This window comes from Alosa sapidissima, chromosome 11 (genome assembly GCF_018492685.1).
Source record: "Alosa sapidissima isolate fAloSap1 chromosome 11, fAloSap1.pri, whole genome shotgun sequence".
Lineage (NCBI taxonomy): Eukaryota > Metazoa > Chordata > Actinopteri > Clupeiformes > Clupeidae > Alosa > Alosa sapidissima.
This window is the reverse complement of record NC_055967.1, coordinates 34,642,900-34,665,991: the sequence shown is the minus strand read 5'-3', so window position 1 is coordinate 34,665,991 and position 23,092 is coordinate 34,642,900. Positions and strand designations below refer to the sequence as shown.

The 23,092-nt window shown below is 44.7% G+C and overlaps 1 protein-coding gene across 2 annotated transcripts; it reads right to left on the bottom strand.

Annotated features, from left to right (window-relative positions):
• Positions 1-2,367: 2,367 nt before the first annotated feature.
• LOC121724392 (teashirt homolog 3-like) lies at positions 2,368-21,914 on the bottom strand. Of its 2 annotated transcripts, none has more exons than XM_042110924.1 (2): positions 21,506-21,914; positions 2,368-6,583 (listed from the first exon to the last, which is right to left on the bottom strand). In XM_042110924.1, the coding sequence occupies exons 1-2, from the start codon at positions 21,543-21,545 to the stop codon at positions 3,255-3,257; spliced, it is 3,369 nt and encodes a 1,122-aa protein (XP_041966858.1). In that variant the 5' UTR covers positions 21,546-21,914; the 3' UTR covers positions 2,368-3,254. The 2 variants fall into 2 exon arrangements, with proteins under 2 accessions (XP_041966858.1, XP_041966859.1); XM_042110925.1 differs by lacking the exon at positions 21,506-21,914 and adding an exon at positions 19,726-20,053.
• Between the last annotated feature and the right edge of the window lie 1,178 nt (positions 21,915-23,092).

Genomic DNA, 23,092 nt, shown 5'->3' with positions numbered 1-23,092 from the left:
CGAGTGTCTTTAGCAAATCTGTCAGGGCTCAGGCGAAAACGCTTCTGACAGCTATCTCTGGGAGGGGCGGCCAACTGCAAGTCAGCTGCGTGAGACTCACTTCCTGTCCAGCTGCCGGAGATTTTGGCATTTGGCGCTTCTGCCCTTGCTCACCTTTTTTTTTCTGTTGACGTAAAACATTTGACATCAGTTGATGCAAACTGCATGGCAGAGAGCCTCTTGAATGAGTAAATCGGTGTGCTCCTTTTCTCAAAGAAATATAGCAACATTTAGAAAATACACTCTCACACACCCGCTGTCGGTGTAGTTATTTTTTTTAGGCATTGGTGATTTGACCTTCAGCGCACACACCAGGTGAAGTCAGGAACTCCTTCCTTATTTTCCTCTAACCTACTCTCCTGTGCAGTCGTTTCCTTTCTCTTTCTCCTTTCCTACAGTCTCTCATCCTTTTCTTCCCCCTCTTTCCCTTTTGTGTATTTCCCTCCATCCTTCCCCCTCTTTCCCTTTTGTGTATTTCCCTCCATCCTTCCCCCTCTCCATCCTCCTCTTACTTTCCCTCTCTTCGCTCTGTCCATTTCTCTCCTCTTTCTTCTCTTCTCCTCCCCCTCATCTCCTCTCTTCTCCTGTCCTTCAATTACCCCTTACCTCTCTCTCCCCCCCTCCTCCTCCTCCTCCTCCTTTTTTCTCTTCACTTCTTCCTTCCCTTTCCCATCTTCTCCCCTCCTCACCGTCCGACGCTCCTCTCCGCTCCTCTCCACTCCCGTCCCGTGGTGAGGTCACTCCCTGTCACATCACATTGTGTCTCAGGCCGATGTAAGCCGACAGCCGCCGTCACAAAAGGCAGGCACCCCTGAAGTTGGACTGGACCTACTCATGAGCGGAGACCATCAACCAATTTGTTTGATATTTTCATTCAAGAGGATGCTTGTTTAAAAGTGTGGCTCTGAATTATAATGAGTTGTGTATTTTGAAATGGATTGGATATGGCACAGTGTGCTTCACAAATTATTGTGAGAAATGGCATTGGCCTTAAAGGTGAAATACACCCATTAAAATTGGGGAAACAATCTTTAACTCTCATGATACCTACACACTTTTGTGCCTAACTGTCTAATTCTTTTTCCATCAACATATCTTTCTTTCATCTTGATTGGCATGTCTGTGACCTTGTTTAAACCTGTGTGTGTGTGTGTGTGCGTGTGTGTGTGTGCGAGAGAGAGCTCTCAGACACTCATCACTCTGTCAAACCCTGTTCTGCTTTCATTAGTCTGAGCTCCGTCCTCAACCTCCTCCTCTGATTAGATTGACACACGAAATCCTCCAAAATACAGAGCAATTTAAATGATATTCATTAGGCCAATGACAAGAGCTGATGGGAGGCACTAGAGAAGAACAGTCTCTCTCAGTCTCTCTCTCACTCTCTCTCTTTCTCTGTTCCTATTTTTCCATTACTTCCTGTCATTGTATTTTTTCCTGATTGCTAAGACAACAGACAGCAAATAAAACAATAGATAAACAATACAAATAGCACCAAACCAACAGGATGTTGGGGAATGTTACTGAATGCGTACCTCTGCTGCATTGTCCGTGTTGGAAGATGCGTTTGCATTTATCTCAGTAGATGAACAGTGTGCTGCCTTTGCAGATGCAGAAGTCACCCCAAAGGCTAATTTTCAGATCATGCCTAATGATCCGAAAACAAACTCACAAACAGCAGACAACCATCAGATATTTTATGTAAGTCATCTCTGGCCAACAGGCACGGCTATGCAGCCATCCTTCAGTAGACACAGAGCCGTTAGTACTATGTGCTTTTGCATAATGTAAAATACCATTTCAAAGGCTACTGAAGTTCAGTTATAAACCTCTTAAACACCCGTGTAATGGAGTCTGTTTGAGAAGAATGTGAAAATGGTGCATAGTGTTTTATGATAATGAGCTTGCAGTGTGAGTGATGGCTGTTCGGCGCACCGAGGGTTAATTAATCTGCTTTTGCAAGAGAGCAACTCAACCATACTAACAGGATTTAACAGTACACAAGACAATGAGAGGGAGAGGATCAGACGTGGAGGTGTGGAACACATACAGACCAAAGGACACTGACAAGAGATCACTACGCCCCTGAAACAAGCACATCAAATATATCTTCCAGGGAACATGTGAGGAGAAATGTTGTTAAGGGAACAGTAATTGTAGAATTTATCCACTATTATTTCAGACATATTTATGTTATGCAAAGACCAAAGAAATAATGATCATTTAAAAAAGGGGTTTTATGTTGAGTCTTTAATACTGTATGGTATTGATGAATGTCTTATGTCAAAAGTTCTTCGATCAGCATCTTGTCACTTCGTTATGTTAATGACAATTGTTATGAATATGTAATTATTTCAATATCACAAAATACAATTCCAAAGAAAGAAAGTGAAAACATGTGATCTTATGACAAAAATGCTTTTTTAATAATTACCAAAGCGATATTAACAACAGATACAATGCAACATTCATAACATTCGTGATTGATAGTAAAGGTAATTATTTAAACAGGACATTTTATTATTGTGGATTTTTTTTTCAATCATCCTTAATTAACAGACGAAAGTGTACAATATTGACAACCAGCCTTACAACAAAAACACAGACTCTTATCTTTATTATGTTGTGTATTTTTAGGTAATATGGAGAATAAAAACAATCCATCTGAAACTAAATATTATGCAATAATACTGTGCAAAACAACATTGGTGCTTTTCTGCTGAAATTGGCTAACTTCTCTATGTTAATGAAAAACATTAGTTTTTGAAAGTGCACTAACCCATCCAGTAATACATTTGATTGTGTATATATACATGAACTTAAACCTTAATCTCTGCTTATACAGGATCTTATATTATGAACACAACGTCTACTGTATGTGCGATGGTAAGCAGCTCTTGAATATGACATAACTTATTCTCCGTGGAGAATACTCACTGCTTTTCATTCCAGGCTGACACTGATATTTAACTTGTTCATTAAAGATATTTAATATAGCATTTTAAGATACTTCGTTCACATGTACAAATAATATTTTGGAAATAATATTTGTTTAAAAATATCATAACATATAATATATCAAAATAGAACTATTCACCACAGTCCTAAGTTGTCTGTTTTGAAATAGGCAATGAAGTGTAAATGTGATTTTTTGTTTACTCAAAGTTTGTGTCTTTTATGCGTTTTCAACAAAGACAGTCTTGATTCCAGGAACTAATCTACGTCTCCATTTTGAGACCTTTCGGTGGAAGGTCCTCTGTTCGCCCATGTATTTGGCATGTGTGGAGTCTAAGTGCATGCTTGCTTGTGAAAGTCTGCTTGCAAAACTTGCACCCAAGAAGCACACACTTCCCTTCCTCGTACAGTGAGGGCAAATGAGAAGCCGCTTGTTTATCAGCCGGGGCTTTGCTAGACCACACCGCCTGCTTTCTGAGCTGCTGAGCTGCTTTCTCCCCCGAGACCTTGGCCAGGTCCTTGAGACGGAAGCCCAGGTGGGATTCCAGGTGTTCTACGTAAGCCGACGGCGTCTGGATCTGTGTGGAACACTGGCTGCAGAAGAACGCCGGCTGGCCCGAGTCCAGGTTCTTCAGGAACTTGGTGCGGCCTGAGCGCCTCAGCTGGTACTTGACGTTGGCCAGCCAGTGGCTGATGGTCGTCATGGAGAGGCCCGTGATGTGGGAGATATGCGTACGCTCCTTGAGGCTCAGGTCCGGCGGAACGTACTTGCCCTCGGCCGAGCGCCGCAGGCTGGCGGTGAACTGCGCCTGGAGGATGAGGAGGTGCTGGACATTCCAGTTGGACTGCCGGCCCTTGCGCCTGTGAGACGGCACGTCCTCCTCCGCATCCCCTGGCGTTGCCACGGCTCTCTCGCTGCTGGTCCTCTCCAGGCGTCCACTGTGTTTCGTGGCCTTCGTGACGACATGGGATTGGGTTAGGTTGCGCACCATGTCTGAGATGTCCGCCAGCGCACTCTCCTGAAAAGCCTCGCTCATGGGGAGAGGTCTATCTATGGGGGTGTTTGTAGGGGGCTGGCTTGGCAGCACAGGTGGATATGTCGTGGCTCTGAGCGTGGCTGATGTTGTAGAAGATGCAGTCAAACAACGAGGCCTGTCGCTCTTGCCCTTGGACAAATCAATTGGCTGGTCTTTGTCGACCTCCTGGAAACTTTCGACACACAGTTCGGTCTTCTTGCTGTTTGCAGGAAGGGGTGTTGCTACAGCAACCTTGTCGGCCATGCTGTTACTCATCTTGAAGAGCATGCTCATAGGGTCTGCCTCTCGCATAGCAGGCTTGGCCACTTTGCCAAGATGCAGATTCATCACTGACTGTAGTGCACTTAAGGGATTGACAAAAGGTTGCTCTGGCACTGAATGGTTGGTAATAATGGCAGTGCTAGCGTCCAAAGCAGGTCTGGGAGATTTGACTAGATCGGTCATCTGGCTCTCTGGCTCTGTCTCGCTCCTCTCCTCTGCTACATTACTCTCTGTGTCAGTTTGCTCCAGTGCGGCTATGGGCTGCACTTCTTTGTGTGGGCTCTGGTCAGCAGATTCCAAAGACTGACCACTGTCGGGAGTAGGACTTTCCTTTATCACCAGAACTGCATCAGCTTCCACAGGCCTCATCTGTTTCTCCACTTTCGCCATCTTCTCTGTCACTCTCTTCACGAGCTCCTGCATGGCCTGCAGGTTGACCGGGTGACAAGAGGGTGGGACAAGAGAGGAGGAAGTGCTTTTATTGGCCTCTGAAGTCAGTGATTGACATGCAGGAGATGCAGGGGAGTGGCTGCTGGCAGGTGAGGTCAGCCCTTGGCTCTTGCCCAGGGAGAGGCTTTCTCTGCTGACTGCAGGACACCTAAGGCCAGAACTCCTGCCAGGAATGACCTGGAATGGACTGGCACTGCTGGGCAGCTGGTAGGCAGCATGAATGCTCTGGTAGCCGCCCCAGCTGGGCGAACCCGTCTGCGCTTTGTGAATGGCTGACGAGACCGTGTTCTCCAGAGACTTCAGGATGTCCGCGCCCACCTTGGGGCTCTCTTTCAGGTCCTCCTCGGTCAGATAGTTGTATTTGGAGGACTTCTCGACTTTCTGGTCCTCAGACGAGAGTAGTGGGCTGTGCTTGCTGTCTGAGTCCTCCTGTTTGAGGCCAGTGTTAAGAGAGGAGGGGGACATGCAGGGGGATGAGAGAGAGGCTGGAGAACAGGAGAGAGAGGAGGGAGGCAGTGGCACAGTCTGGCTCTTCTCTTCTGTGGGGGAGGTTGGTCCGGATAAAGGGGCAACCTCTGATTTTTTCATGGCAATGTTATTGACGTTAATGAAGTGCCCCGTGACAACCATGTGGGCAGTTAGTTCCTGCAAAGAATCATGGGAGGTCCCACACTCCATGCACTTCAGAATCTGTGATTTGTGAGACTCAAACTGCCACGTGCCGCCACTCCCATTGTTTTGATTTCCATGGTGATTGTTTGTGACAACAGCCCCAGCATCAGGGAGCTTCTCTTGGTGATTCTTACTGACGCAGGACACTTTTGGAGGCCTTTCTTTGGACTGGGGAATGAGAAAGTCCAGGTCAACTGGGAGTCTCTTTCTGGACTGGGCCACCATCTTTGCCGGCACGGATGGCATGGGCTCCTTCAGTGGAACCTTCTGGTAGTGTTTGGTCTTGATCATGTGCACGCTGAGGTCCTGCAGCGACTCGAACGAGTGACCGCAGTACATGCACCTCAGTACCTTCTGAGCGTCGTCCTTCCCCTCCATCTCCAGCAGGGAGCGCTTCCGTGGCTTGGACCAGGACTTGGCGCCGCTGCCATCCTTGGAGTGGTTGTCGTCGCGGTAGTGACCCGTCTCGTTCATGTGCACGGTCAACTCGACCAAGGTCTCAAAGGCCAAGCTGCAGCCTTTACAGCGGAACTTGCTGGCGCCGGTGAAGATGGAGCCGTACAGCTTGGTGCTCTGGCGCTGGAGATGGATGGTGCTGACCAGGCCTGGATCCTGGATGACCAGAGGGAGAGGGCTCGGTAGGGCCTGCTGCTGGAGGGTCTTGGCCATGGCTGACTGGTGCCAGTCAAAGGCACTGGTGCTGCCACTGCTGCTGGTTGTGGCACTACTGGGGTTGGCAGGGCTGTTATTGGGGCATGGCATGCTCTCAGAACTGGGCTGTCTGAGGCCCAGTGAGGACCAGTAGGAGTTGGTGAGGAAACTGCTGTATATGGCCTTCATCTGCTCCAGGCTGCTTGGACTGATGCTTCCGGAACCTTCCGTCCCCGGCCGGCGCTTCCGCGAGCCTCGGCTGGCCACCTCCTCGTTTTTCACCGAGTCACCAAAGTCAGACATGCGGTCGCTAGGCTCGCTCAGGTGGGACTCGCTGTCCAGGTCATGGGAGGAGAGGTCAGTCAGGCAGGCGTCCTGGTCACTCTCAGGGCCTGGGGTGAGTGGGTCGGACCGTGGGCAGGAGCTGTCCATCTGCAGTCTGTGGTCAGCGGCTGGGTCCTCATTGTCCAGCACTTCTCCTCCTTCAACTGTCTGCTCTGGGGTGTCTTCTGGGGAGTAGGCTGGGGAGGGACAGACATCCATTTAGAATTAAGAACCCAGGATCAACAGGCTGGAATTCTTATTCAATTCACAGCACAGCACAGAGCACAGAACGTTCATGATGATTAAACAGACCATAATTTCTGTCTTAAAAACAGAATGAAAGTGTTTACTTGTTATTAGTTTTAGGAGTTCGCAATCAAAAAGCAGAAAAGTGTCCATAAAAAAGATCATCTAATGGTGACTTCTGACATCATTGACACTTTTATAAGCACAACAACTTGAAACACTTGCTAAATTCCCCAGAAATGCTCCAGAGTGTGGAGGTGACCACTGTATATTAGATGTGCCCACGTCAGCATACTAATGTCAATTCCCTGTGTCTCCAACATTCCATAGAACCCCACAAGAATCCCCAAGCCACCTCTGGCTCTTCTAGAATCTTCTACTGGGCCTCACTGGAGTTTCAGGAGAAAGACATCTGAATAAGACCATGACATGCAACACCTCCCTGGGATCCAGGGTGTAAGCTGAAGTCAGATAGAGAGAGATACGGAGGTGGTTGAAGGAGATGGGCAAAAAACAAGGCAATGATGATGTTTTGTAAGACATGAGTGCACACACACACACACACACACACACAGAGAGAGAGAGAGAGAGAGAGAGAGAGAGAGAGAGAGAGAGAGACAGAGGTTAAAAGGGAAGATGGGAGACAGAGTCACATAAGCAGCCTGTCACTTCACATCATCAACAACACGAATGCACCTCAGACAGGTGAAGTGTGTGTGTGTGTGTGTGTGTGTGTGTGTGTGTGTGTGTGTGTGTGCGTGTGCGTGTGCGCGTGTGTGCATGCGTGCGTGTACGCGTGCGCGTGTGCGTGTGTGTGTGTGTGAGCAAGGACCTGAGTCTGCCAGGGCATCTCTGTCTGACACATTTACAAGGACAAAGCAACCCCCCTCTCTTTCTACCTTTCTCTCTCTCTCTCTCTCTCTCTCTCTCTCTCTCTCTCTCTCTCTCTCTCTCTCTCTCTCTCTCTTTCTCTCTCTCTCTCTCTCTCTCTCCACCATCCTCATCTCTCCTATTCTTTCCCTCCTTTTCTGACCCCATGGCATAAGAAGCTATAAATCCATTTTTGAAAACATTAATAAGTCAAGTCAATTCAAGTCGTGTTAATTATTTGTGTATTTCAGGTAATATCAATAAAATTGCAGTTCTGTTGTTTTGATTGAGTGAAGATAAATCAAATAACAATACCCAACTACATTTCCACCGAAATTACTTGAAAAACAAAATTAAAACAAATGATTTATGAAAATGCATTAAAATGGAGGATATAGCGTTTTGAAACCAAACTCTTTATATGTATGTGAGTCTTTATGTGTGTGAGTCTTTATATGTGTGTGAGTCTTTATGTGTGTGAGTCTTTATATGTGTGTGAGTCTTTATGTGTGTGTGAGTCTTTATGTGTGTGTGAGTCTTTATATGTATGTGAGTCTTTATATGTGTGAGTCTTTATATGTGTGTGACAGTGTGAGTCTTTATATGTGTGTGAGTCTTTATATGTATGTGAGTATTTATGTGTGTGTGAGTCTTTATATGTGTGTGTGAGTCTCTCAGTCTCCATCCTTCTCTCTTTCTGTGCTTGATGCATCCTTATGGCTTAGTTATACTGCAAAACACACATTGTGTCTGGGCAGTGTGAATGAGTGTCACCATTTGTGTCACCAAGTCCACTAGTTTTGCTTTTGAGGACATGTCTGTTGGCGGCAGCACACAATATCAATCACTCAATAACAACGTTTGAAATGTTTGAAGAACAACAGAAAAGAAAACAGAAAAAACTGTTTCATTTTTCATAGGTCTGACCGTTCACTCCTCCATCCCTACTGAGTGCGATAGAGATCAAGCTCCATCTGTGCGGTGATAGTGATAGCTATCTACTTTAGAATGCCATCGCTGGGAATCTAATCAGATATGATTCGCTGAAGCATGAAATAAACAAATCTCTCATTTTATCATCGGGCCTCTCAGTAGTTTTAATCCCAGGAAGCATGCTAATGAAAATGTTCATCAGCGCTGTACATTGCATCTGCAAAATGAATACTGTACATAACAAACATGGATAACGTTTTCTCTTGACCCTGAGCCAGTGGTTTAAATCTTATTTGCACATCAATGCACACAAAATCGTAGGGATGCAACAATTTGGTGGAATCATGTTGGTGGCAACATTGGTGGCATGCACACTATGCTTAAATATGGTGCTATATATGGGAGTATATTTACCCTCAGTCAGTCAATCAGTCTGTCTGTGTGTCTGTGTGTCTGAGGGACAGAATGACTGAGGCTCCCATCACCTGACAACTGACCCCCTGTGTCTCAACAACACTCAACACTCCTCAGAGGATGGACATCAAATGTCTTCTTAGACAAAAGACCTTGTTAGCACACACACCGACACACACTTTCAGAGATGCCTGGTTTAACTCAAATTAACAGACCTTAAAACGCTGAAACACACACACCTAATCAACAAAAATGTTAATAATGCACATGCAACAACTGAAAACACACAGACATCCACCTCTACAAACCCCATCATCACACACACCAACTCATCACTCATCAACTCATCTGAACACGCCATTAGCAACCACTTCATCAATCACTTCATCAACAAACAGCTAATCATCTTTTACATCTGTGCCTGCATTCATTCTCTCTCTCTCTATCATCTTCTCTCTCTTACTACCTCCTTCACTTCTCTCGCTCTCTTTCTCTCATTGCCATCCTCTCATGAATACAGACAAATATAAGTGTGTTCAAATTGAAATCAGCTTGCTTGCAGCATCTGATCAAAATCAGATCAGTAATTAGAATTGTAATATACATGTAGGAGTTTGACAAGTACAATAAAACACGTATCCTTTGAAAATGTTGCAGTTAAGCATGTTAACACACATAGATATATAACACACACACACACACACACACACACACACACACACACACACACACACACACATGCACAAACATACAAATACACATATAGATTCTTGCTCGCACAAGCTTGACAGGCGACATTAGAGCCCAAACAGTAGGGTGGTCCTTATTTTTCAACTTTTGAAAGTTCATGCTTTCACCCCACCAATATGTTTGAATAAATAAAAAAAATAATTGGGCAATTTTTTATCAATATTGATCAAGTTTAACACATACTGTGCAGTATGCATATTTAGGATTTTTTGCGTATTATGTGATACATTGTGCTAGCATGTATAATTGTTTAATAATATATGCTTATGGTAGCAATGGACTTATTTGACCATGCAGTCAATGACAATGTGTATTGATTATTGGTGACCACATTAAAATGGGAATTCCATATTGTCCATGCAAATTTGCAATGCTGATTTGCTGATCTCATCTGCTGATTCCGGTATTTCCCAATAATATGCTGTTGTGAGCAATTCATAGCAACTCCTGTTTTAGTTGTGATATGTCTTTCAAAGCATCAATGCGAATGAAGCACAATAGACAATATACACTGAGACAATGGCTGAAGCAACACAAAGCAAATTCGCTATATGGTTACTTGGATCAGAAGAGACTGAAATAACTGGAACAAAGTTACCCTCCAAGAAGCAGGTTTTATGTTTGTTGTAATATCACCATAAAACATTGAAAAAAAAACTTAATGAAAGTGCAACAGCGGTGATCAAAGAAGTCTTGGTATTCTAGGACAAGGCTAGGATTCCTGTTCGTCCCCAACATCATGCCATAAAACAACTGGAAACACTTCACGACAAGTGGCAGAAGGAAAACACCAAGATAACTTCTGAGACTCAGCAGTGCAATGTAGAGGCCTTCATAGGCCAGTTGGGAGACCTGTTTGATATCGCACATCAAGATGCACTCATTCTTCTCAAGAATCCAGAAGATGGAGACTTTCTTCTGGCCCAAAGAGAAAAAGGACGTCCCGGGTGTACAACTGTACAATATGATGATACAATTTAAGTCTCTCACTTTGGCCTTTGGCCTTGGACACTGCCTGGATTTGCTCCTTGTTATTTTAATTCAATGATCAAGAAATACATCCCCAACCGCACACTGCGGTCTTCTGATGAGCGTCTGTTGTGTCGACCAGTCATAAATGCTAGGTCAAATTCAAGACTCTTTTCCTCAGTGGTTCCATGTTGGTGGAATGAGTGGCCCAGTGCTCTCCGTTTCTGTGATAGTTTTGGGTCATTTAAGAGGGGTCTAAAGGCATATTAGGCACTTAGGGCATTAAGCGCTTCTTATGCGTTATGGTTTGTAAAATATTGTTTTATTTCCATTAGGCTATTGATTAATTTGACATTGTTGTTTACTATTGATATTCTCTTTAATGTAGTCTTACCATGTTATTGTTTTTATATTATTGATTGAATGGACATTATTGTTTATTATTGCTTCCCCCCCCAATCATTTTCATTGTTTATTTCATTAGGCTATTGATTTAATTGACATTGTTTATTATTGCTATTCTCCTTATTATAGTCTGACCAACAAATAATATTGCATTTTATTTTGTTGTGTGTTCTTAAAAGGTACAATTTCTGTAAAAATGAGCGATTCTGGAAATATTCAAAGGCCTTGAGCTACCTCTAGATATTGTAGGAACAATTCAAAATTTTGCAGTGTGTTTTTATTGATATCCTAACACATTTAGGGGGTGAGAGTTGAACATTTCCAAAAATTTTTTTTTACCCCATATAAGGACCACCCTACCAAACAGCTTCCATTTACACAGTGACCCCTCAGCGGCTGCCCGCAAACCGCCCGTCACCATTTACACAGTGACCCCCTCCGTGCCTGCCCGCACAACCGCCCGTCACCATTTACACAGTGACCCCTCTGCGGCTGCCCGCACAACCGCCCGTCTGCACTCGTCTCGTCTATTCCTGCGGTGGCGGAGTCAGGCCACCGGGCAGGAAGAGGGAAAAAGGGGCCATAATAGATGAGTGACAGGCTGGGGGAGGCAGCCATACTCCCCTCAGAGATTGGGGTTGTCACCGGGGATCCATTACCTGCCAGTCTCCGGTGATCAGGCCCGACAGGCCTGATCAGAGGCTGTCAGTCAGGGCCGGTGTGCCTGGCAAACGCTCAATCCCTCCCCCACCCCTCCCCCTCCTCCTCCTCCTCCTCCCTGGCTTGGCTCGTAAAAAGAAGGCCAGCCAGGTGTAAATAAAACGACATCATCACTTCCCCCGTCTGCTCGCTCGCGTTGTCCCGGAGACAATTACGCCGACGACGTTACGGCCGTCTGGACCACCAAATTGCTCATGCTCGGACAAATACGCACAATAGCCAGCTCGCTCCTCTCCAGCGGCCCCACACCACCACCGCCCGCACCACCATCACCCTCTCTCTTCCCTCGTCCCTGCCTGTCCACGGCGTCTAGATCAGCATGAAAGGATACAATGGAGGAATAAGAGAGGGATCATTTCATCCTTTCTGGACCAGATGCTCAAGTACAAGAGGCTGCTGCCAGAGGGACATGACCACCTTCTGTCTAAGAAAAGACCAGCAGTGCAGAAATGTTAAATGTCTCCCTGTTCTTTCCGGCCTGAATTTGTGCTAAACTGAGACGATGACTAAAGCCTCTGTCTGTCTAGACACTGACATAAAAATGAAGGATTTAACATAGTGCAAATGAAAATACATTATTTTTACTTGTATAATGTTAAATCATGTCCTTCATGTATCTGCGTTAAAAAGATGGCTGTCCAATTTATCAAACCACATTATGTTACAATTACATAAACCAGTCTAGTTTTGTATGACAGAACTTTATTATGTTCAATAGTCATTCCAATTTAGCATTCCATCATCTGAATGAATCATGTTAGGTAGTGTATACCATGTAAAGAAAAAGGGGAAAAGAGGGGTTGTCACAATACTAAACCACAAAACATGGAATTACACAAACTAGTCATGTTTCTCTTTCGACACAGTGCTATTACATTGACCTAACATATTTTGCCACAGCAATGTATTTATGTGAAGCACCTAAGTAACTACTAAACCAGTAAGGCAATTGATCACATGGGATCCCTTAGTGCCACCACTTCCTTGTGTTTCCATAAGCCTTTGCAAGGACACTAAGATAATCAAGCAGCTATCAGTGTTGCCAAAAGGTTTTACATGAGTTGTTTTTAATGTTAGTTATGCTTACAGATCTTTGAGATGAGCCATGCTTTGTTCCTTTCATAAGTGCATTATGTATTAAGCATGCCCTCGATATCAGTGGTCCATATCATATCACCATGTCAAACTACAATACATGCTTTTGAATGATGTGGCACATCTTGGGCAGAAGGTTTTATCTCAAGATGAAGTAACTGCAAATTATCTTCTATTAGCATTGCCACTGCAATATGAATTGCAACATTTAAATGCCCACTCTCAGTGCATGCCTCTCTACCTGTATAACACAATGACATTGAAGTGACAAGTATATTTCATGTGGGCTAGTATTAGTTGCTCATATTGGTCATCATCACAGCATGAACATTTCATTAAATGTACCAACAACCAATGTCCACATTACAATTAAGTAAATCGAATGGGTTATTTTTATAAGTGTATGATGATGAACTTCCTCACTTGAAAACACAGCTTTACTTCTTCAGTGAGTGAAACGTGTGTGTTTTAGCCTGTTCCTTCATTGGTGAGTAAAACGTATGTGTTTTAGCCTGTTCCTTCTTCAGTGAGTGAAACGTGTGTGTTTTAGCCTGTTCCTTCCCTCCGTTCCCATTTCTCAATGTGGTTTAGCACGGGTCATGAGAAGATAATGAAAGGGAGCTCTGCCATGGGCGTACTATGATCTACAGTATAAATCTTTTAGTCTGTATACGCAGGGAGGTTAAATGAATGGAGCATTAATGTCCATTGAGGGGGATGCGAATGACTGGCAGTAAAGCAGAGCCAAGAACTTAAGGGCACCTCAGGAAGGCCTTCACAGGGCACGGGGGTTCACGCTGTATCTTTTAATTCAGCCCCGACTGATTTACAATCCCACGCAGGAGGCGACACCCAAATCCAATTATTGTGCGCGGCTTGATTGACAACCTCTCTGATTTAGTAAGGTAATAAAACAGTAATGTGGGTGTTTGGTTTCTTTCTGATGAAAAACAAAATAGCCAGAGGGGTCTGTGGCATGCGCGCACACACACACACACACATATACACACACACACACCCTGGTGATTTATGATGCATGGAACAATGGTGTGTGTCTCTAAGATACAAGCCATCGCCCCAAAACTTCAAATATGCAATAACGTCTGTGTTTGCCATCTGTCCACATGACTGACTGTCGAATGTCTGTCTATCTGTTCTCTCTGTCTTTCCCTTCTTGCCACACACACACACACACACACACACTCACACACACACACACACACACACATGATAAACACACACACACACACACACACACATACACACTCACACATGATAAACACACACACACACACACACACACACACACACTCACACACACACACACATGATAAACACACACACACACACACACACACACACACATACACACTCACACATGATAAACACACACACACACACACACACACACACATACACACTCACACACACATACACACTCACACATGATAAACACACACACACACACACACATACACACTCACACACACATACACACTCACACATGATAAACTGTTATTTTGTCTGTCTTTCTGTTCTCTAACTAACTGAAACAGTAGGTCACTATGTATGTGTGTGTGTGTGTGTGTTTGTGTACGTGTGTGTGTGAGTGTGTGTAGTGCACACATTTGTGTGTGTGCGTGTGTGTATATATGTGCTTGTCTGCAACCCCCCTCCTCTCCTATTCTGTCTTCACCTATCCTCCAGGGTAGCTATTGTTGTGTGTGAGTGTGTGTGGGGGGGGGGGGGGGGAGGGTTGTGTGTGTGTTATTCTGTCTTCACCTATCCTCCAGGGTAGCTATTGTTGTGTGTGTGTGTGTGTGTGTGTGTGTTGTGTGTGTGTTATTCTGTCTTCACCTAACCTCCAGGGTAGCTATTGTTGTGTGTGTGTGTGTGTGTGTTGTGTGTGTGTTATTCTGTCTTCACCTATCCTCCAGGGTAGCTATTGTTGTGTGTGTGTGTGTGTGTGTGTGTGTGTGTGTGTGTGTGTGTGTGTGTGTTGTGTGTGTGTTATTCTGTCTTCACCTAACCTCCAGGGTAGCTATTGTTGTGTGTGTGTGTGTGTGTGTGTGTGTGTGTGTGTGTGTGTGTGTGTGTGTGTGTGTGTGTGTGTGTGTTGTGTGTGTGTTATTCTGTCTTCACCTAACCTCCAGGGTAGCTATTGTTCGCCTCCCTAATGTGCACTTGTGATTGTCTAATGTGTGTAATCCATGGTGTGGAGGGTCACAATCTTCACAACGAATCACCCAGTTACACCAGCCCAGCACAAACACAATTACAAGATCTCTCTAGCCTAGAGGAACATCCCCCTTCCCTGACATTTTTCTCAGCTACCCACGGCTTTTTCACATTGTTTTCATTCGTATTCACATCCATGTCAAACCTTCCAAATAATATCCCATCATAACATGGGATATACACCCATGTCACCAAGTCTTACTCATATATAATTTGGCATAACTCATGTTCAACACTGTTGACTTCATGGAAGGGATGATGATAAAATCCCAATATCAACTGGACTGTGTGTAACATGAAGGCTGCTCAGGTATCCCACAGAAATGTGTTTATATGAGAAGTGTTCAAATGGGAAGTATATGGGAGAACTGCTCATATGGGGAGTGTTCTTGGTAGACTAGACACAGAGCCAATATCGGCCTGATCGTCAGCTCAGGCTACTAGAGCCTATAGTCTCCTATTCTCCAACCAGGACCAGCTCAGGCTACTAGAGCCTATAGTCTCCAGGACCAGGGTCCCAGGAGCAGTGGGAGTTACCTGACAAGACTGCAGAGGAAAACATGCAGATACATACACACACACACACACACACACACACACAAATGTTCACCTAAATGTGCATATAAAACAGATGTCTAACTGCCAAAAAAGCCTTTCGTTTCACTAAACACAACATTGAGACTGTTCCCTGAAGACATCCATAGCTCCTGTCCTTATTTTAGTTCATAGCTGAGAACAGCTCAAACTGTCACCCCCTCCTCTAAACAGTCACTGGCAGTGGGCATGTTTCCATCACACAATCTCACACTCTGCCATTCAACCGCCCTCCCCAAACACACACACACACACACACACACACACACACACACACACACACCCCTTCCCCCATGACCACACGGCGTTGCTAACGGATCTCACCTGGCACGGGTGATTGGCAGGGTTTCTGAATCACTCAAAGCAAACATCTGCTTGCTCTGATCGCCTAGCAACACAGAGGGGAGGAACTCAGCCCTAAGATGGATGGCATCATTACTCTCCAGAGGAAAGAGGGGCAAAGAGAGAGTGAGAAAGAAAGGAAGAAAGGAAGAGATGCTAAAAGGAAGAAAGAGAAGAATGAAGGAATAGAAAACACAGCAACCTTTGTTGCCTGCCCCAGGGTAACCCTTCTCTGTAGCCACATCGTAACTTTTATCTGAGAGCAGGGAGGCAGTCTGGTCATGTTATGAAAATAGAACCAAATGTTTATCACTAGATTTTAATCACAACAAAATCTTTTTTTTCCGAGATAATAAGAACATATTAAGTTTCAATATGTTTCAATTGTGTCATGATTGCTTACAGTAGATGGGGGCAGAATAACAGTGAGTATTGTATCCTGTTGAGTTTTGCTCTGTACGTGAGGCTGTGTGTGTGTGTGTGTGTGTGTGTGTGTGTGTGTGTGTGTGTGTGTGTGTGTGTGTGTGTGTGTGTGTGTGTATGTGCAGGCCTGTGCATCTGAACATTTTCCTACGTGTATACTGGTGTCGGGTAACACACAGCAAGAGCAAGGCTATCTATCATACAGAAGACATACCAAGCCTTGCTTTCTCTCTCTCTCTCTCTCCCTCTCTCTCTCGACAACTCTCACTTTCTCTCCCTCCCTCTCTTTCACTCTCTACCCCCTCTCTCTCTTCTCTCTCTCAGGTTACAGCTTAACACAGCATGTCTGAATTATCCACAATGATGAATGGCTTCATAAGCCTTGTGTCCTTCATTAATCTCTCTCTCTCTCGCGCTCTCTCTCTCTCTCTCGCTCTCCCTCCCTCTCTCTCTCACTTTCTCTCTCTCTCTCTCGCTCTCTCTCTCCACCTGTCTGTCTCTGTTAAAGCAGTATCTATCATTCTCCTGTGGAGGGGTCCAGAGTGGCTGAGTGAAGCATGGGGTTCATTTACAGGCCATCTCCACGTGAGTGATGCCTGTCAGTCCTAAATACACACACACACACACACACACACACAGACCAACCTACATGGGATTTTTATCTCTCACTCACTCCCTCTCCCCCTCTCCCTGTATCTCTTCCTATATACAAGCACAAATACATTACGCATGAGATATATGTGTGGACACAGATATTTATGTCTTTATTTATGGCCTCATGGAAAAGATGAACTGAGCAATAGAAATACTCCTGAATGCACTTCTGGATCGTGGCTTCATCTGTCCACAGCAAGTGATCAGGGTACAGAGGTCTCTCAGTTTCATATGTGGACACCCTGTATCGGCATAACTGCAATAACAAATATGTGCAATGTGCAATATGTGCAGTATATAATAAAAATAAATTTCATTCTCTCATTATCTCAGAAATGCATGCATGCATGTGTACACACACACACACACACACACACACACACACACACACACACACACACACACACACACAGAGAGACAGAGAGAAAGATAATTGCCACCACTATGCCACTGGCACCATATGCCATTTCCCTGGTTCATCATTTAACATTCTACTTCAACACACTATATTTAACCACAAACTCACAAAAACAGACAATAAAAGCAAACACTGCTTAAATTATCTTCTGCAAAATACATACCCCTCCTTATATGATGTTAGAAAGTTACACACAACACAAACCATGTGCTCATAAGGCCTTTTGACACACTCACTTACTCTCACACATACTGTACACACACACACTCACTCACACATACACACACACACTCACTCACTCTCTCACACATACACACACTCACTCACTCACACATACACACACACACTCTCTCTCTCTCTCACACATACACACACTCACTCACACATACACACACACACATACACTCACACTCACTCACTCTCTCTCTCACATATATACTCACACACATACACACTCACTCACTATCTCACACATATATACACAGAGAGAAAGAGATAATGTTTTTTAACCAAATGTTCACAGCTCATGACATCTCAACCACAGCAGTGTTTTCTGTTCCTCGTTCCTCCACATATCTTCAAACACCATGTCTGACTCTCCCTCTAGTCCAGCAGCACTCACTCACTCAATCATCTTAGTTCATCTCTCTTCTTCAGTCTGTGTCTCACACATTCTCCCTCTCTCTCTCTCTCTCTCTCTCTCTCTTCCTAACTCATGTCTTGGCTCTCATACTTGCATGTCTCCCTGGTACTCACTCACTCAGGCGTTTCTCTTCCTCTCACTCATTTTTTTCTCTCGCTCTCCTGAATGGTAGTCACCCTGTGCTCTCTCTCTCTCTCTCTCTCTCTCTCACACACACACACACACACACACACACACACACACACACACACACACACACAGACACACACACAGACAGACCTGGCTCCTTGTCAGTCAATTCTCTCAACAACTACATCTTGATTCCCTGCTCTCGGCTTTCTCACTCTTTTTGTTCTCTTCCACTCTGTTCCACCCTCTCTCTCTCTCTTTTCCACTCTGTTCCACCCTCTCTCTCTCTCTCTCTCTCTCTTCCACTCTGTTCCACCCTCTCTCATGCTTCCCCTCTCTCTCTTCGTCTCTCTTCCTCTCTCTCTCATTCTCTCTGTACTCCCACCCCTTTAGTCTGGGAAAGTTTGTGAAAGTGTCTCTGATGGATGACACACACATCATGGTGTCCTGAGTAGCGTGGGGCTGCCTGATGAACGACTCCGATGAAAAGGAAATCGTCTCCTCTGCCTCTCCCCTGCGGGCGGCTCGGGTTTCAGCGGACCCTGTGGGCCCGGGCCGGTTCTGTTACCCCACAAACATCCCGCCGCCAACGTGAACGGCCCTTGGGAGCACTGGACACGGGAACGGCCCCTGCCAGAAAAGGCAATTGTCTTCACCGAGGCCTCAATCCATCATAAGCCCTCGTCCAAGGCAGCGCCATTATCTCCCATGTCAGTGCTGTGGACAGCTGTTTCGGTATGGGGGCGAGGGGGTGCAATAGCCTGTGCTAGTATGTTATTTGTGGTGTTATATTTCCCTCCAGCTCATTCCCACAGCCTGTTATCTAGACAGCTTATGGAGAGAGAGAAGTCCATGTTGAGGATCTTCATATGATCCTCCATATTCTTCTTCTTCTCTCTCTCTGCCTCATCCTCTTTCTCATTGCAGCATTGTCTCTCTATTGAGCTCTCTTACACTGTCAATTCAGTTCTGCGCTCATCTTATTAAGATGAAGGTTAGATAATCATTTTTGTAAAGCACATTTCTCATTGCACACTTTATAAAAAACAGCCTTCTTGCAAGTTCTGGCTCACTACAAACACACACACACATACACACATACACTCAGTCACACATACACAAACAAGCAAATCTGTCAGTGTGGCATTACCATGGGGACAAATTGACAGAATCCCTCTTGCACCTGTCCATTTTCCATACAATTCAAAACACAGAAATGCAGTCCAATAATAACAGATACTTAATTCTGACAAGCAATAATATCAGTGTGTGTATGTGTGTACATGAGAGAGAGGGAGACAGATAAGCATGCACATGGCTGTGTGGTTGTTGTCTGTGTATATACCTGTGTCTGAGTATGTCAGAGTGTGTGTGTGTGTAGAAAGGGGTGGAGGATGCATGTGTGTGATTGTGAGACATCTGTATGTGTCTGAAAGAGTGTGTTCATATAACCTGGGTATTTTCCTGTGTAAGTGAGACTTGAGTGAGATACAGACCTCCTCGGGCATCCACACTGAGGTATGCCAACACCGAGAGCTTTGCTGACGCACGCCCAGTCCTACACCATCTACTGTTTCACACGCACACCATCTTCTCAGACATCAAAAAGTGGGCTTACACCCACCAACACCCATACACTCTTGCCAGAACACACACACACACATGATTGATGGCTACCGCTTGCACAACCCCCACTGCAGCAGAATACATCAGTCAAATATAGACTTCATCTAATGGAGAGCACATACTTTTTGTCCCATACTGCCTGCCCTCACTCTCATCCTCCAGTGTGAGTACATTTTGTGTATTCTGACTGTGACTGCATGCGTGTGTGCGTGTGTATGTGCCTGTGGGAGAGAGAGAGAGAGAGAGAGAGAGAGAGAAAGTGATTACATCCATTGAGTGAAAATGCTAAACTTCCACCTAATGTTCCACCTTTTTGTTTAATGTAGGGGCATGTACAAGAGAGGTGCGACATATCAGTGAGTTTCTAGTCGTAGGCCTAGTGCCTCAATCCCTGTTGTCCCGGGGTTTGAGCCATGTCGGGCGACAGAAATAGTTATTTCCATCGGATGACATCAGCGCCAGTGGAAGCTCTAATTGGCCGGGTTGACGGAGAGCTCGCGGGCTGTCATCTGCGATCATTCCAGCTGTCAGTGATTCATCAAGTTTACGGCTAATTAGGTGAGCGCTAATGAAGCTGGCAAAACAACTGCACTTTTTACATGGTTGAGCAAATCTCTGAGAGAGAGAGAGAAGTGAGAGAGAGCAACTTGAGATGCCTTGTGATTGAAATCCATCTAACAACATATTCATCAAAATGCCTTACTTTTGAAAAAAAAAAAAAAAAGTAGCCATCTTATATTTTCAGAATATAATGGGCGAGGCGTATTATAGCCTCGAACAAATCACCGCGCTAGTGTCCAATTTAACTGCTAAACCCCTGACAGCGTCATTCGTCACCAGCCCTCCCGGCCAAGCTCGTGTACACTCATGCGGATACTCCCACACTGTTTGTCCAGATGCTGGACTTGGCTTTAGCTCCAGATTTATGGCCAAAATTGTCTTTACCCTCAGTCGTAGACACGCAAAAGGAAAGCTTGACTGATTCACAGGAAATAGCACGACGCTGACAAACACCGACTGTTCTTGTACCCTTTCATGTTAGTTTTCATGGGTTTGACTTCTTCACTACTTGCTCCTCCTGCCCCGGGACCCTCAGCCAGCAAGGCTCGTGTGGCGGTCTACAGAGTTAGCCTGACGTCAGTAGTGGGCGTGATAGAATGAGTCCTCCGGAGAGCACAACACAGGAAGGAGGGAAGGAAGGAATGCATCAAAGGGCTAAATGACAACCAATCAATCACTGTCAGCGTCCAAACAAGAGTGTCCGTCAGTTATTGAGCTTTTACGCATCTGGGCGTTTTCTGCGTATGGGTAAAACAATTAGAAACGCGTCAACTCGGAAGGTGTACATGTTAAAAGTTGATAGGAAACGAACCACCGTCAAGACTTATCCAAGCTACCTTGTAAAATGCCAGATAAGTAAGTTCGGAAATGGACACGTTAGAATCTTAATTGGCCACGGGCAGTGTTTTACGCGAGGATAGTTTCCGTTTAGTTTAGGCCTAATTATAATGAATATTTATCGGCAATTATCCGTGTGAGACAATATAGTCTAGACTACAGTTTAAAATGTTACATTTTACAAATTACCCTACGAATGGATATAATAAGAATGTGACAACTGGTATAGTTTTATCTGCGTAGTAAACATACCTGCTGCGCGCTTCGGCGCTTGCTGTTTTCTCCGTGGCATGCTTGATTGAAGCCCAAAACAAAAATCTTTGTCAGCTACCGTTTGTGTAAATCTGTCCGTTGAACTCGCAAGACGACGTGTTCATTTACAAAGCACTAGACATCCTGGGTAGAGAAAAAAACTAACGCAAACGTCAAAAGTAGAGATATCACTACAGAAACAACCTCCGTCTGAATCGGGCTCGTGTCGGTGGTAAGATCCTCTGTCCGGTAACGGGGCGGAAGGCTGAATGAGATCCCGCTCGGTACCCTCCCAGGCGGCGGCACAGCAGACAAGCGGCAGGAAAATGATCTGATCACGTCACTCAAAGTCGCAGACAAGAGTACAGCTCGCTATCCTATTAACCCTTTCCATCGCCTGCGATCCTGTGACTAGTCACGCCCCTTTCCCTCCTTCTGAGACACTCTGCAAGAGCACGTCCTCATCAATCACTGTCCAGAAACGTTATTGTGAAAACAAAAGAACTCTGCGTCAGGAGGAAAAATATGTGACGAACTGTGCAGCAGACCTACGGAGTGAATTGACTATACCAGGGAAGTAGCATGGCTCAAGAGGAATAGTTTTGTGTTAGACCGGTAGAAATATAATTGAAAAAGAATTTGTAAAAGAAAATCAAGCATCTTTAAAATACAGACATACTGTATATGTCACAGCGTGTTAGAATATAGGCTAATGTATTTTTATTGCATTGCTCGAGTGGCAAAGTTCTTTCCACCATTTCCTTCCTGATATTTTAAAGGCAATACATCCTTAAGAAATTACTTAATGTCAAGAGTTGTCTAGCATTCCCCACTGCAGTTCCTTCTGATCAGGGCCTTGCATCTTCTTCTAAGTTACAGAAGTAGTTTTAGAAACAGTGAAACTTGGCTAATTTAATTTCATGACATTTAAATGGCAATGTGTCAAGATAAGCACTGTGTTTTTTTTTTTGTATAAATAATTATCTTCTGTATACATTGCACATATAAAGTGGATTAAGGAGTTTTAACATGGAGTTATAATAATGTAATATGTAATAAATAAAAGATGCCGTTTGTAAACATCTGATAAAGAAGCAGCATCTAAGCCTTTACCTTGGCATGGACAAATGCTGATGGAAGCTAGCCTAATAAAAGAAAGCCTTTCATGGAGACACTGAGTATGATTAATGCCCAGCTCCAATATGAGGCAAACAATGCAGCATTAAATTGTGATTCCATTTTGATTCCTGAGTTGCTTGTTAAGTACTCTCCTGCCATCATTTTAAAGTTTTTGTAGATCGCTTGTCAATCAAAAACACCCATGGGGACCGTAGATCTTTTGGCTGTTTCTGAGGAGTGTCAAGCTGCTGTTTCCAGCTGTGTAACAGCAAACACACATGTCTGGAGTGTGTGGCTAACTGGTCCTGGACTCCAAAGGCAGAGAGCTGGCTTCCCACCTCTGGCAGGGGGATATTAAGACCTGAAAGCTTTGCTGTCAGGGTTCGCTTTGATTGACAGGCAGCCAGCTGGGTTCAAAGCTGCCAGCTGTCTCTCTCTTTTCTCTCTCTCTCTTTCTCTCTCTCTCTC

What these genes read in the sequence shown, in the direction of transcription:
- LOC121724392 (XM_042110924.1), bottom strand. Translation starts at nt 21,545, where the DNA reads ATGCCACGGAGAAAACAGCAAGCGCCGAAGCGCGCAGCAG. An exon ending in AGCGCCGAAGCGCGCAGCAG is followed by an intron (nt 6,584 to 21,505) that starts GTATGTTTACTA and finishes GTCCCTCCCCAG; the next exon opens with CCTACTCCCCAGAAGACACC.